This window comes from Eurytemora carolleeae, unplaced genomic scaffold, assembly GCF_000591075.1.
Source record: "Eurytemora carolleeae unplaced genomic scaffold, Eaff_2.0 scaffold275, whole genome shotgun sequence".
Classification (NCBI taxonomy): domain Eukaryota; kingdom Metazoa; phylum Arthropoda; class Copepoda; order Calanoida; family Temoridae; genus Eurytemora; species Eurytemora carolleeae.
The window spans coordinates 180,797-193,953 of record NW_019396230.1 but is presented as its reverse complement, the minus strand read 5'-3'; the positions used below and the strand labels follow the sequence as shown (position 1 = coordinate 193,953).

The 13,157-nt window shown below is 30.3% G+C and overlaps 1 protein-coding gene across 1 annotated transcript; it reads left to right on the top strand.

Moving 5' to 3' along the window:
• Positions 1-306: 306 nt before the first annotated feature.
• On the top strand, positions 307-12,333 carry LOC111698788 (innexin inx2). The gene is made up of 16 exons (XM_023469219.1): positions 307-420; positions 953-1,010; positions 1,090-1,128; positions 2,577-2,645; positions 3,978-4,054; positions 4,949-4,998; positions 5,198-5,246; positions 6,998-7,074; positions 7,419-7,517; positions 7,866-7,968; positions 8,239-8,334; positions 8,541-8,654; positions 8,920-8,997; positions 9,226-9,285; positions 9,914-9,970; positions 11,589-12,333. The coding sequence occupies exons 1-16, from the start codon at positions 334-336 to the stop codon at positions 11,628-11,630; spliced, it is 1,155 nt and encodes a 384-aa protein (XP_023324987.1). The 5' UTR covers positions 307-333; the 3' UTR covers positions 11,631-12,333.
• The last annotated feature ends 824 nt before the right edge of the window (positions 12,334-13,157 follow it).

Here is a 13,157-nt window from a genome sequence, read left to right as displayed (position 1 = left end):
CTGTAGAATTTTGATACATTTTTCGTCGTCGTTATTTAAAATTTTTTTAAAAAATCGATTCTCAAAACGTACCCCCACGAATGGATCATTTTGAACGTCGACTTTGCGCTGAAACTCAGTAATTATACATCATTAAAACGTTTTATATGTCTCCACAATACTGCATTCTCAGTTCAACTACCATACATTGTCGGTCACTCCCTTTAACTGAACTTTCTGAAATAATTTGGAAAAACTTTAATCAAGTGCAGGTTCAATCCTTCAATATTAAATTATATTTTAACTAAGAAAAAATTTTTTTCTTCAAACTTCATTTTTTCAATGTAGATCAAAATGCTTGGTTTTTTTGGAGATGTTACTTTATTCTTAAAGTTTGATACAGTGTGCATCGATAATCATGTTTTTAAACTTCACTATAAGGTTAGATCAGTCATTTGGGCATTCCTTCAATTATTTATTCACAAAACAGCTAAAGTATAGCATGTTCGGGCAAAACTCAGCTATTTGAGATTTGATTTTTATTTAAAAATAAAAAAACGTCGTATTAATTGATTAATCCATAAACACAGAGTCAGAAAAAAAGGAAAAAAAGATCGTTTCGATCCATATCATGTGTAAGAAAATCGTTTTCAATCCTTATTATGTGTATGAGATCGTTTTCAATCCTTATTTTGTGTAATAGGAGATAGTTTTCAATCCTTATTATGTGTATGAGATCGTTTTCAATCCTTATTATGTGTATGAGATCGTTTTCAATCCTTATTTTGTGTACGGAGATCGTTTTCGATCCTTTCTATGTGTATAAAGATCGTTTTCAATTCAAAAGTCGGTTCTCACTTATGATTTTACCAAGTTAATTATAATATATATGCAAAACTTGACTAAATCTAATTTTCAAATTATTCTAAATAAATTGATTTAAATGATATTTTCTATCTTTAAAATATTTCAGGCAACAGTTATCATCCTTGTTATTGCTAGTCTACTAGTTACCGGCAACCAATATATAGGGACATTATAATAATATATAATGATAATGATAATGATAATGATAATAATAATACTATAATAATATTATTGTCTATGAAGGGGATCCAATTGATTGTATGTGTGATGGAATACCGGGAGGTATATACTTTTAAACTTCGTAAATCAGAAAAATCAATTCTAAATGTTGTCTAGACAATATAAGATTTGAAGGGAACAAACTCTGTTTAGATTTGATCAATTGCATAAATATAGTCTTGGTGTGTGATTGTATCTAGAGAGAGAAACTAGTTTATATGTTACCTCAAACTTCAGTTTAAAGGGACTGTGAGCCTAAATTCAAGTTTAAAGGGTCTGTGAGCCTAAATTCAAGTTTATAGGGACTGTGGGCGTAAATTCAAGTTTAAAGGGTCTGTGAGCCTAAATTCAAGTTTAAAGGGACTGTGAGCGTAAATTCAAGTTTAAAGGGACTGTGAGCCTAAATTCAAGTTTAAAGGGTCTGTGAGCCTAAATTCAAGTTTATAGGGACTGTGAGCGTAAATTCAAGTTGAAAGGGTCTGTGAGCCTAAATTCAAGTTTAAAGGGACTGTGAGCGTAAATTCAAGTTACCCTCCACGCAAAGAAATTAAAATGCCCGATTCAAAACAGTAACTTTTAAAGCTTTGTTTAATTAAGTATGAATAAGATTCACAATATCAATGTTTATGATTATAAAAGCTGATTAGTTTCAAGAGTGGGTTCTTTCGGTGGGAAAATTATTGATCAAATAAAAGTGTCAAGAGTAGTTTTGTGATCTAATTGTCTATATTTGAAACTAGGATCAATTGAAATTTCGTCTACAGTCCTTTTAAAAAACTTTAAAAATTATTTACTTAGAAGCTTGTTGACAATTTTGTTAAAAAAGTAGAAAAGTTTTTGTAATATTTTCCAGATGGTGGAACTGGAAGATAGATATACATCATACAACTTTTAAATTAATTATAGGATGAAGGAAGAAGATGGGGCCTGGGGGGGGGCGTCTAATTGAAAATGTTACCTGAGATTTGTTTAAAGAGCTATTGAAAAGAATAAAAAGTTTGAACTTCACATATGCAACAAGATAAAATTAGATTTTCTAGCACTTTAACGTTAAATCAAAACTAGACGAGCCATGGAGTTGCAAAGCACTGCAAACCAAGATGTCCACGCTCTTACAACAAAAATTTAGCAGTATTTTGCCGAATACTCCTTTTAAACTTAAGCTAGAAAAAGCTCCTTGCATTTTTAAAAATGGGAAGTCCAGGCCTTCAAAAGAGTATAAGTGAGTTGGTGAGGTAAAACCAAAGGCCAAGGCGCTGTGACACTTTAAAGTCGAGGCTATAAAAAAATTTGATGACCAAGTTTTAGAGTTGTCCAGATCTCAGTGAATTCTGTTAGATCAAATATAGCAAGTTTGCAATACTAAAGGTTTACGACATCAGGATACAAAAATAGGGACTTGCACGTTTTGGTTTGTGGCAAAGACTCAATTCCTTTGACCATATATATGTTTAGATTGGAGTGGGGTGATTTTACACAAATTATTTTAATTTACAAATATATATTTTTAGGAATAATTGACACCTACTGTTGGATTCATTCTACATTTAGTATTCCAGAGAGATTTGTAGGAAAACAGGGTAGGTGGATTTTATTATTAAATTTCTTATTTAATTCATAAATATTATTTACTAGCCTTAGAGGGCGCTTCGCGCCCATCTTCTAAATTAATTGTGAACATGTTCTCTTTGTGTACATCGTAAAACAAAACAAAAATAATTCGCGGATTTTCACAAATAATTTTGTGGATTTTAAAAATTTTCAAAAATTTAATGAAGATCAAATTTTGATGGAGACAAATATTTGAAATTTTGATCATTCATAAACCTTCCCTTTGGTAAACATGATGTCCCACAAAAAATTTGGTCCCGATCGGTTCAGCCGTTTTGACGTTTATTTTATACAAACAAACAAACAAACAGACAAATAGACAAACAGACAGACAAGCCAAATTTATATATAGATGAACCAACTTTACTAAGAAACTGAAATTTTGCTATAAAAAGTCATTCTACTCAACTTTGAATTGTTAAACCAAGCTAAGGACATTTCGTGGTTCTTTGAGGCAAATTGGTCAAGGGATTCCTAATTTATGATCAGAAAAACAAACAGATAAAATTAAATACAAAAAGAGGGGCGTGAAGATCCCTAAAAGTAAGGTCCTATGTTTATGGTATCTCTTCTATCCCTGAATTTGTTAAATTGAGTCTAACTGTTTAAATGAATTTATCCATTCCTGAACTAATGCAGAAAGTTGATAAATTGCATAGAATTGCCTGGAGGAGAAACTAGGTTTATTGTTCTCTAGTCAGCTGATCACCGGAACCAGGAACCAGAGTTTCCGAGATTTTCGTGGTTTCCGGTTTGGGAAATTTTCATGTTAACTCATCCCCACACCTTCCCCCGCACCTCAGGATAAGGGGGGGGAGGGCAGGCGCGTAGTGGAGGTTTAGCCTAGGGGGTGCACATTTTTTTGTGCACCCCCCTAAAAAACCAGTATTAAGAAGAAAAAAAAAGTTTAAAATCTATATTAATCTACCTGAAGGCTGACTATTAGTCATCTTACCATAATTACCAATTATTTTAAATGAAACCCCGAAAATTTTTTTTGTAAATAAGAATTTGAGAAATAATCATAAAATGGAAAAATTGTGACATTGTCGATTGATAAGAAAAGTAAAAAATCTGAATATATATGTAAATTTACTGTTTAATAAATTAGAGCCTGCCTCTGGCACAAGGTACCGGCCCCCCTCAACTACGCGCCTGGGGGAGGGATGTCCTTTTTTCAAACCCAGGATATTTTGTATCCTTATATTTCAAGTACAGAGAAATTTCCCTAAAAAAGCTTGTTTAAACGGTCAATTTTCTGTTTAAAGTAGAATATCGTTCTTATAATAATATATTTGTAGGAATTGATGTCGCCTTCCCTGGTGTTGCTCCAATAGAAGTTGATGGAAAGGAGCCCAGATATCATAAATACTATCAGGTAAATTTATTTTTAAAGGGTGTGTACAAAAAAATGTATCGTCTCTTTAATGATTTCTATCCAGTGATATGTTTATATCTGCCTGTACTTTTCTGTATTCCCAGTTTAAATAATAAAGGATCTTATATGAGAATAGAGCGCTGAAATAAGAATATTAAGAATATATGAATAATCAGTAAAACCCTTTTTAAAAGGGTAATTAGCAGGACTGTTGCTAAAAGCAAACCCTTTAAACTTTATCTGATCAATAATGTAAAAGAAATAGTCGTTTTTGTGACTAGAATATGTCAAATGTCATTTATCATATGTCGCATGCGTCATAGTTCGCATTTGTCAAATGTCATATCTGTAAATTGAATAATGTCTCATCCATAAAAATGTCGCAAATGTTATAAGTCACATCTGTCAAATGTCAAAGAAATATAAAATTTACAAAAAAAATCCGAAATTATTTTTAATTAAATTTGCATTCCAAACATGAAGAAAAACATAATTTTTAAAAACAAAATTTTGCAGGAATTTTATTTTTTGATTTTATTTATGAAGTTGTTCACTTGAAGGAAGATACGATTTTCTACTGAATTAATGAAAAATAAGAAGTAAATAATAAAATTTGCATTTCACACATAAAAAATCATAATTTTGAAGAACATTTTTCTTGTGGGAACATCATATATAATTCATAAAATTGTTGCAAATTTCAAATTCACAAAATTAACACTTTTTTGAAAATATTGTAACCCTAAACAAGGTAAGTATATAACGTAATACATTTAGTGAATGATCCAAAAGAATTATAAATCTCACTTAAAAACACAGTACCTTCTAGAACCAAGAAATGATACTATAATCATATCATTTTAAATAAAATTAAAATACTGCGTGTTATTTTAGTGGGTGTGTTTTGTGTTAATGCTGCAAGCAGCTTTCTGCTTTGCTCCGAGGTGAATTTATCATAACAATATAAAAAGAAGAATTTTTGTCAAAGACCCATATTTTGATAATCTTTTCAGTGCTTTATAAATACGGAATTAATTCCATGATGGGCGAAATTGATATAAAAAATTGAAAAAAATTGTTGATTTAATAGTTCAAAATTTGAATTCCCATGGAAACGTTTATCAGTATTTTTTTCTTTATCAGATTTGTGTGGAAGGGTGTTGAAGATGGTAAAATAAAGATGTTGGTTCAGGTAAAATAAAGATGTTGGTTCAGGTAAAGTAAAGATGTTAGTTCAGGTTAAGTAAAGATGTTGGTTCAGGTAAAGTAAAGATGTTGGTTCAGGTAAAATAAAGATGTTGGTTCAGGTAAAATAAAGATGTTGGTTCAGGTAAAGTAAAGATGTTGGTTCAGGTAAAATAAAGATGTTGGTTCAGGTAAAATAAAGATGTTGGTTCAGGTAAAGTAAAGATGTTGGTTCAGGTAAAGTATTTGAAAGGAACTGAGTTCTTGCCACTAACTCAAATTTTCTAATTCCAATTTTTGCAACATGATGGTACACACTTGATATTTCAAACTACTCGACTACTTGATATAACAGAATTCCGAGTTTGAAATATAAAATATCTGCAACATCGGGTTGCACAGATATTAGGATTAAAAAATCAGAATTTGCGGCAAAGACTCAGTTCCTTTGCTGTGAGGCAAATATTTAAGATTTTGTCAGGCCATGTGATTTTGACGGATCCTGATTATGTTTAATCTAGGATATGTCGGATCCTGATTATGTTTCATCTAGGATATGTCGGCTTTTGATTATGTTTGTTTTAGGATATGACAGATCCTGATAATGTTTGTTCTAGGATATGTCGGATTCTGATTATGTTTGTTTTAGGATATGACATCCTGATAATGTTTATCTAGGATATGTCGGATCCTGATTATGTTAAATCTAGGATATGTCGACTTCTGATTATGTTTGTTTTAGGATATGACAGATCCTGATAATGTTTGTTCTAGGATATGTCGGATCTTGATTATGTTTAATCTAGGATATGTCGGAATCTGATTATGATTGTTCTGGAATTTGACGGATCCTGATTATGTTTGTCTAGGATATGACAGATCCTGATTATGTGTGTTTAGGATATGTCGGATTATGATTATGTTTGTCTAGGATAAGTCGGATTCTGATTATGTTTAATCTAGGATATGTCGGATTCTGATTATGTTTAATCTAGGATATGTCGGATTCTGATTATGTTTGTTCTGGGATCTGACGGATCCTGATTATGTTTGTCAAGGATATGACGGATCCTGATTATGTTTAATCTAGGATACGTCGGATTATGATTATGTTTGTCTAGGATATGACGGATTCTGAATACGTTTGTCAAGGATATGACGGATCCTGATTATGTTTAATCTAGGATACGTCGGATCCTGATTATGTTTGTCTAGGATTTGACAGATCCTGATTATGTTTGTCTAGGATATGACAAATTCTGATTATGTTTGTCTAGGATATGTCGGATTCTGATTATGTTTGTCTAGGATATGTCGGATTCTGATGATGTTTGTCCTATGATATGACGGATTCTGATTATGTTTGTTTTAGGATATGACAGATCCTGATAATGTGTGTTCTAGGATTTGATAGATCCTGATTATGTTTAATCTAGGATATGACGGATCCTGATTATGTTTGACTAGGATATGACGGATCCAGATTATGTTTGTCTAGGATATGATGGATCCAGATTATGTTTGTCTAGGATATGACGGATTCAGATTATGTTTGTCAAGGATATGACGTATCCTGATTATGTTTGTCTAGGATATGACGGATCCAGATTATGTTTGTCTAGGATATGACGGATCCAGATTATGTTTGTCTAGGATATGATGGATCCTGATTATGTTTGTCTAGGATATGACGGATGTTTGTCTAGGATATGATTATGTTTGTCTAGGATATGACGGATCCTGATTATGTTTGTCTAGGATATGACGGATCCAGATTATGTTGTTAATGCTGAGAAAAGAAAAGATAGAATCAACTTAATCGTCAAATATTTCAGGTTTGTTCAACTTTGTCCGGGTTCTTTTGGTTTAATCCTAAACATGCTGAGGGAGGGAGGGAGGAGGGGGAGGGGGGTTCTAATGATCCTGTGCCATCCTCATAGAAAAATACTTAGTTAAATTAATGAAAGTGCAGTTTAATGAATGTTAATTAACCAACTTTTTAAGGACATTTTATGTTTTTAGAATTTAATTTTTCAACAAATTGAACAAATTATTTATACGAATTATTAAAGATTTTTTTTGTGTGTTTCATCCACCTGCCTTATTTTCTAATAAGTCGAAAGGTTTCAAGGTAATCTTTTTAAAATTAGTTACTACACAATATATTTAATTTTTTTAGAGAATTTCGTGGAGGACATGCCGCTTACAGTTTTAAGTTTTTTACTTGTGAACTTTTTAATCTGATTATCATCATTTCACAAATATTCTTCATGGACAGGTAAAAAAAATAAGAAAAAAGGAGCCAAGAAGGTTAAAATGTGAAATAAATGGTGGAATGAATGAATTTACGTATTTATAAATTTAAGTATTATGGAACAAATGTACATTAATTAACGCATAGTGAAGGCATCTGCCTATAACTTTTAAATAGTATAACATTTTTACTTTTTACATTTAGAAAATAGAGAAAAGTAAGAAAAAAAGCCAAAAGGAATAAAATTGTAGAAAAAAAGAAAATAACTAAAAATTTTGTTTATGGCGTTTAAATAGTGTAATAATCTCAAGAGCGTAGACCTTCGATATTTATAACTATGAATTCTGTTAGATCTAAAAACTGTGTAATTAGGTTTCTAGGATATGAGTTCAGTGAGTACGGTCTAGATGTACTGGGATATACTGAGCTAGATCCTAGAGAGAGACCAGATCCAATGGCTGTCGTTTTTCCGAAGGTACAAAATGCTTATTTGTTTGCTTAAAAAGTTGAAAAAAGTGGTATAGATAGCTAATCATATTATCTTTAACCGATGTATCTGTAAATAGAAATTGACTTTAAACCGTTCTCCAGCGATACAAGAAATATTGATTGTTCAGTATCGAATTGAATTACTTAAAATTCAATAATTTTATAATAGTTATAATCAAAATAAATTGAAAAAGAATAGCTCTGACGCTATTAATTCCTTCGCTTTAACCTATTTTTTATATTCTATTTGTTTCAGATCACAAAGTGTACGTTCAGAAAGTACGGAGCATCTGGAAGTATTGAAAAGTATGACGCACTCTGTGTCCTACCTTTAAATATCATTAACGAGAAGGTAAAAATTAGGAAAATGTTAAAAATAAAACTACAGGGAAATTGACTAAGAATAAAAACAACTAAATATAAAAAAAATGACAAAAATAATGTAAAATTGCGGAGTGATAAGCTCTAGTTCCTCAAGTAACTAGGGTCTAGGTGTAGACAAAAAGTATTTTTGTTTTTTTTAAGGAACAATTTTCTTTAATATTTTTTTTTCTTCAGATTTACACATTTCTGTGGTTCTGGTTTATTATTGTGGCCTCGGTGACAGGACTTTACATGCTGTACAGGGTCTTCATCATCCTAGGGGCTGGACTCAGGGTCGCTCTTATTCAGGTTAGTGGGGTTACTGTACTGTACTGTACTGTACTGTACTGTGCTGTACTGTACTGCACTGTACTGTACTGCACTGTACTGTACTGTACTGTACTGTACTGTACTTGGAGCAAATGTTATTTAGGTCTATTGATCAAATTACGAAAGAGCATAGGGCATATTTTCATCTAACAATCGATGATAAATTGTATCGTCAGCAACATGTTCAGTAATTATTATTATCACTTGATCAAATATTTATATTTATATTTGTAAATCTGTTTAGTCTAGAACTGGTCGAGGATTACCTAGGGAGAAGTTAGAGGATATTTTAAATGAGAAAACTTTAAATATTTTACAGAAGGTAAAACTTCTTTTTTTTAAAGTAAATTTACATTTTAGAACGTTGTTTCAAGAATACTTGTTTAAAAAATTATTTCCTTATTATTATTATTCAAATTTTTAAACCGAAACCGTTTTCAATGTTTACAATTTTGTTTATGAAAAAATGGAATTGTAGTATATTTTCCAATAAATATTTTTATATATATTTTCCAATATATTTCTCGATATATATTTATATATTTTATAGAATGGTGACTTCTTTCTTCTACATTTAGTTACAAAAAACCTAGATGAAATGACAAACAAGGTATATTTCTATTCATCAAATAATTTAGTTCAAAAAAATAATCATCAAAAATAGATATGGAGATATTTGAAATAAAAATGCGGAATTTATTTGTCAAATCTGAGGCTGGCGCTCAATTGAAACCGGTTTTTAGCGGATTTGAGACTCGGCTCCAATTCAGTAAATTCGGACTGAGATGACCAAATTAAAAGTTCTCGTAGCAATATGTTATTTATTTATAAATCTTATAATGATATTAATATCTAAATATTTTGATGATATTATTTATATTCAAACACAAAATACAAAATAATAATATATAATGGTTTAGCTAAAAACAAACACAAAAGAAAATCTAATATTAGCCAAATGAAAATATAATTTTTAATAATTTTGTTCTGATCGGTATTTATTGAAACCACAATTGAATAAACATTCATTGTATCATTTACAAGTAGATAATTAGTCAGCTCTCTTTTTCAGAAATGCATTCATTGAACTTATAAATACATATTGTTACAGCCTAAGGAGCAATGTATTCTTGTTGATTGTGGTAGACTTTAGCATTAGCATTAATTTTTAAATGTGTCTAAATGTGTCAATTATATTTATTTTTACATATTTTTTATATTACTTTTTGAATATTTAGGAACTGCTTGAAGCAATACACCTAGATCTATATCCTGCGACATCAATTGAAAATAAGGTAATTTTTATTTTTGAAGTCAATAAAGTGCAGAATTTATCCATTTTTATGCCTATTTTACTAAAATATTATGTATAATATATATAAAATATAGTAAATTAAAATTGTCTTTTCAAGCACTCACAAATGTTATAATCTTCTTTTTATAAATGTTTTGTCTAAGCTTAGACTTAATTTTTTAAACGGTTTAATTAATTTTCATATTTTTCGTGTCTATCTGAATGTTGTTTTTTTGTTCAATTTCTCCGAACTGATTTATTTCTGTCGAAGGAATCAATGGAATAATTATTTTCTAGGAAATAGATGAAATCAATGGAATAATTAGTTTCTAGGATATAGATGGAATTAATGGAATAAACATTTTCCAGAATGTGGATGGAAGTAATTAAATATTTATTTTAGGATTCATGGATGGAAGAAATAGAATGATCTTTTCCTAGAATGTGGATGGAATTGATTAACCCTATTCCTGCTGGGGGGTCAGGCACACTGCCTGAATGACTGCTTTTGCCTGTAACAAACTAAATCTTTGTTTTGACCCACTTTCACTTATCAGATTTTGATAAAATTTAGCTTTTTGGAAAGCCTATGACATAAGGAAACGGATTGCACAAGTTTTGCGAAAAAACATTGCAAATTTTTTGCAAACAACCTGTCTTAGGAAATTTGCACATTTTTAGTTTTTCTTGATTAAAAATCAGGTTATTTAAAATTTTGCAAAATTTTTTGCATATTTAAAATGGCATGGTCAAGGGCTTTTCAAAAATGTATAATTTGTCATTTTTTGGACAAATTTTTTTTTGCAAATATTTTTACTATAAAACTGGATTTTGCGATAAAAAATTCAATTTTCGCAAATTTGCAAATTTTTTTGCAGATTCTAAAAGTAGAGCACAAGAGCTTTCTAATGTTGTATCATTTGTCATATTTGGACATAAAACATGGGATTTAGAGCGGGGGGGGGGGTCAAATTGACCGCCCCCCAGCGTATCCTGGTTTTCAAGTACCCCAGCAGGGATAGGGTTAAATAATTGTTTTTTAGGATTTGAATGAAATTAATGGAATTATTATTTTCTAGGATGTGGATGAAAGTAATGTAATAAATGTTTTTTACGATATGGATGGAATCAATGGAATTATTATTTTTTAAGATGTAGATGGAATTAATTAAATAATTGTTTTCTAGGACATGAATGAAATTAATGGAATTATTATTTTTTAGGATGTGGATGGAAGTAATGTAATAATTGTTTTCAAGGATATGGATGGAATTAATGAAATTTTAATTTTCTAAGATGTGAATAGAATTGATAGAAGTATTATTTTCTAGGATGTGAATGGAATTAATAGAATTATTATTTTCTAGGATGTGAATGGAATTAATAGAATTATTGTTTTCTAGGATGTGAATGGAATTAATAGAATTATTATTTTCTAAGATGTGAATGGAATGAATAGAATTATTGTTTTCTAGGATGTGAATGGAATTAATAGAATTATCATTTTCTAGGATGAGAATGGAATTAATAGAATTATTGTCTTCTAGAATGAGAATGGAATTATTAGAATTATTATTTTCTAGGATGAGAATGGAATTAATAGAATTATTATTTTCTAGGATGTAGATGGAAGTAATGGCATCTCTACAACATCTGTCTAAAATTGATCTCCTCATATTATCTCGTCTCATCAATAAATCTCATGTAATCTCTGCTTGTAAACTGTAAACAGTACAAGCTGAAACCTTTAGAATTTGATGCCCTTAATACAGACTGCTTAATCTTAATATCCACTATGGATACTCTTTTTTTTACACCTCTACTGGATGCCGACCGATAAGAATTCTCTCATTAAAATTACAAAAATTACAAGTTTCCTGGCTTCTGATTGGCTGTTCGGGCATCTTTATACATTACTCTGATTGGTTAAATTTTAGAAACTCTCCTGGATACAAACTAATGAATAAAATAATCTTAAGAGGAGATCAATCATTGATATCGATTTCCACAATTCTAAAGTTTTCAGCTCAGGGTGTCCTAAGACCCAATGGAATTAAGGACGTCCATTAGTGAAATTTTTTTCTTCAAATTAAGATTACTTTTGTTTTGAGATTATAGAAATGTTGTATGCCAACAGAGGACGACATTTGAAAAGATGTCTGGTTTGACTTTTTTTCATTTTTCAAGAGTTACTGACTGCCTAAAGAGAATCTCAACTCATATGGAAAATATATCAAAAATACATTTTACAAAATTAAACCATATTTCCTCTACTTCACTAAACATGATTATATGAATGTTATTGTTAATTCAATATTTTGGTGTTTATAAATTTAAAGTACTACTTTACTATGCAAAAAATGTTGTTAAACATACATGAAATAAATATTTTTGTAAAATATTAATTTATCTAATTATAATTTTAAAAAGGAGTTTTCAACTTGATCTAACCTAAATAAAACCACAATCCACAAGAGAAGTAGTTTTTGTCACTTGTGTCATGTGCAAGTCTTGGGAAGAATGAGTTCATCTCATTTGAACCGAATTAAATCAGTTTTGTCAATTCAAAAGTGTCCAACTCCAAAAAGAGAAATGAGTACACCCCCAAATAAGCTTTCGGTGCGTTCTAAGCCCGAAATTTATAAGGTATTGTTGAACAAAACTCCCGAATTTCCTTTTTGGGGTCTTATTATTTGTGTAGATTTTGAATCGAAAAAAATGCTAAAATATGAAGAAACTAAATAAAATAATATTTAAAAATAAAAAGATTGATATCTACAAAACTGGGTAAAACCATTTGTGAAACCTGGGTTCCAAAACTGGTTTTCACAACGATATCCTGTCTTTAGTTTTGGGCTCTGCAGTAATGTGCAGTACACTGACCGAGATCAATTACCAAGAAGAAAATATTAAAGATATTTTTTTAGATCATTTATTCTGTTTCTCCTGAGGCACTGTTTTCTGTTCTAGTAGATTCGCCATTAAAGATTTCCTTTTATCATTACTTACAAAAGCCCAAAGTGTATTCTTGCTTAACAGGAGAATCTATCTTGAGCTCTCTTGTTTTAGAAAGATTTTCTTGCTATGAGAAAGAAAAATTTTATCGGAAAAGTCGTAAAATCCTGGCGCTGAAAGGATCTTACTTAAAACATAAATATGAAAACCTTATTTTTATAAACTATACCTAT

Bases quoted from the DNA above. Each gene is read 5' to 3' on its own strand.
- LOC111698788 (XM_023469219.1), top strand. From the start codon at position 334: ATGCTTGGTTTTTTTGGAGATGTTACTTTATTCTTAAAGTTTGATACA. The intron at 7,075-7,418 runs GTTTGTTCAACT...TAATTTTTTTAG, and splicing joins TTAATCGTCAAATATTTCAG to AGAATTTCGTGGAGGACATG. The intron at 7,518-7,865 runs GTAAAAAAAATA...CTGTGTAATTAG, and splicing joins CAAATATTCTTCATGGACAG to GTTTCTAGGATATGAGTTCA.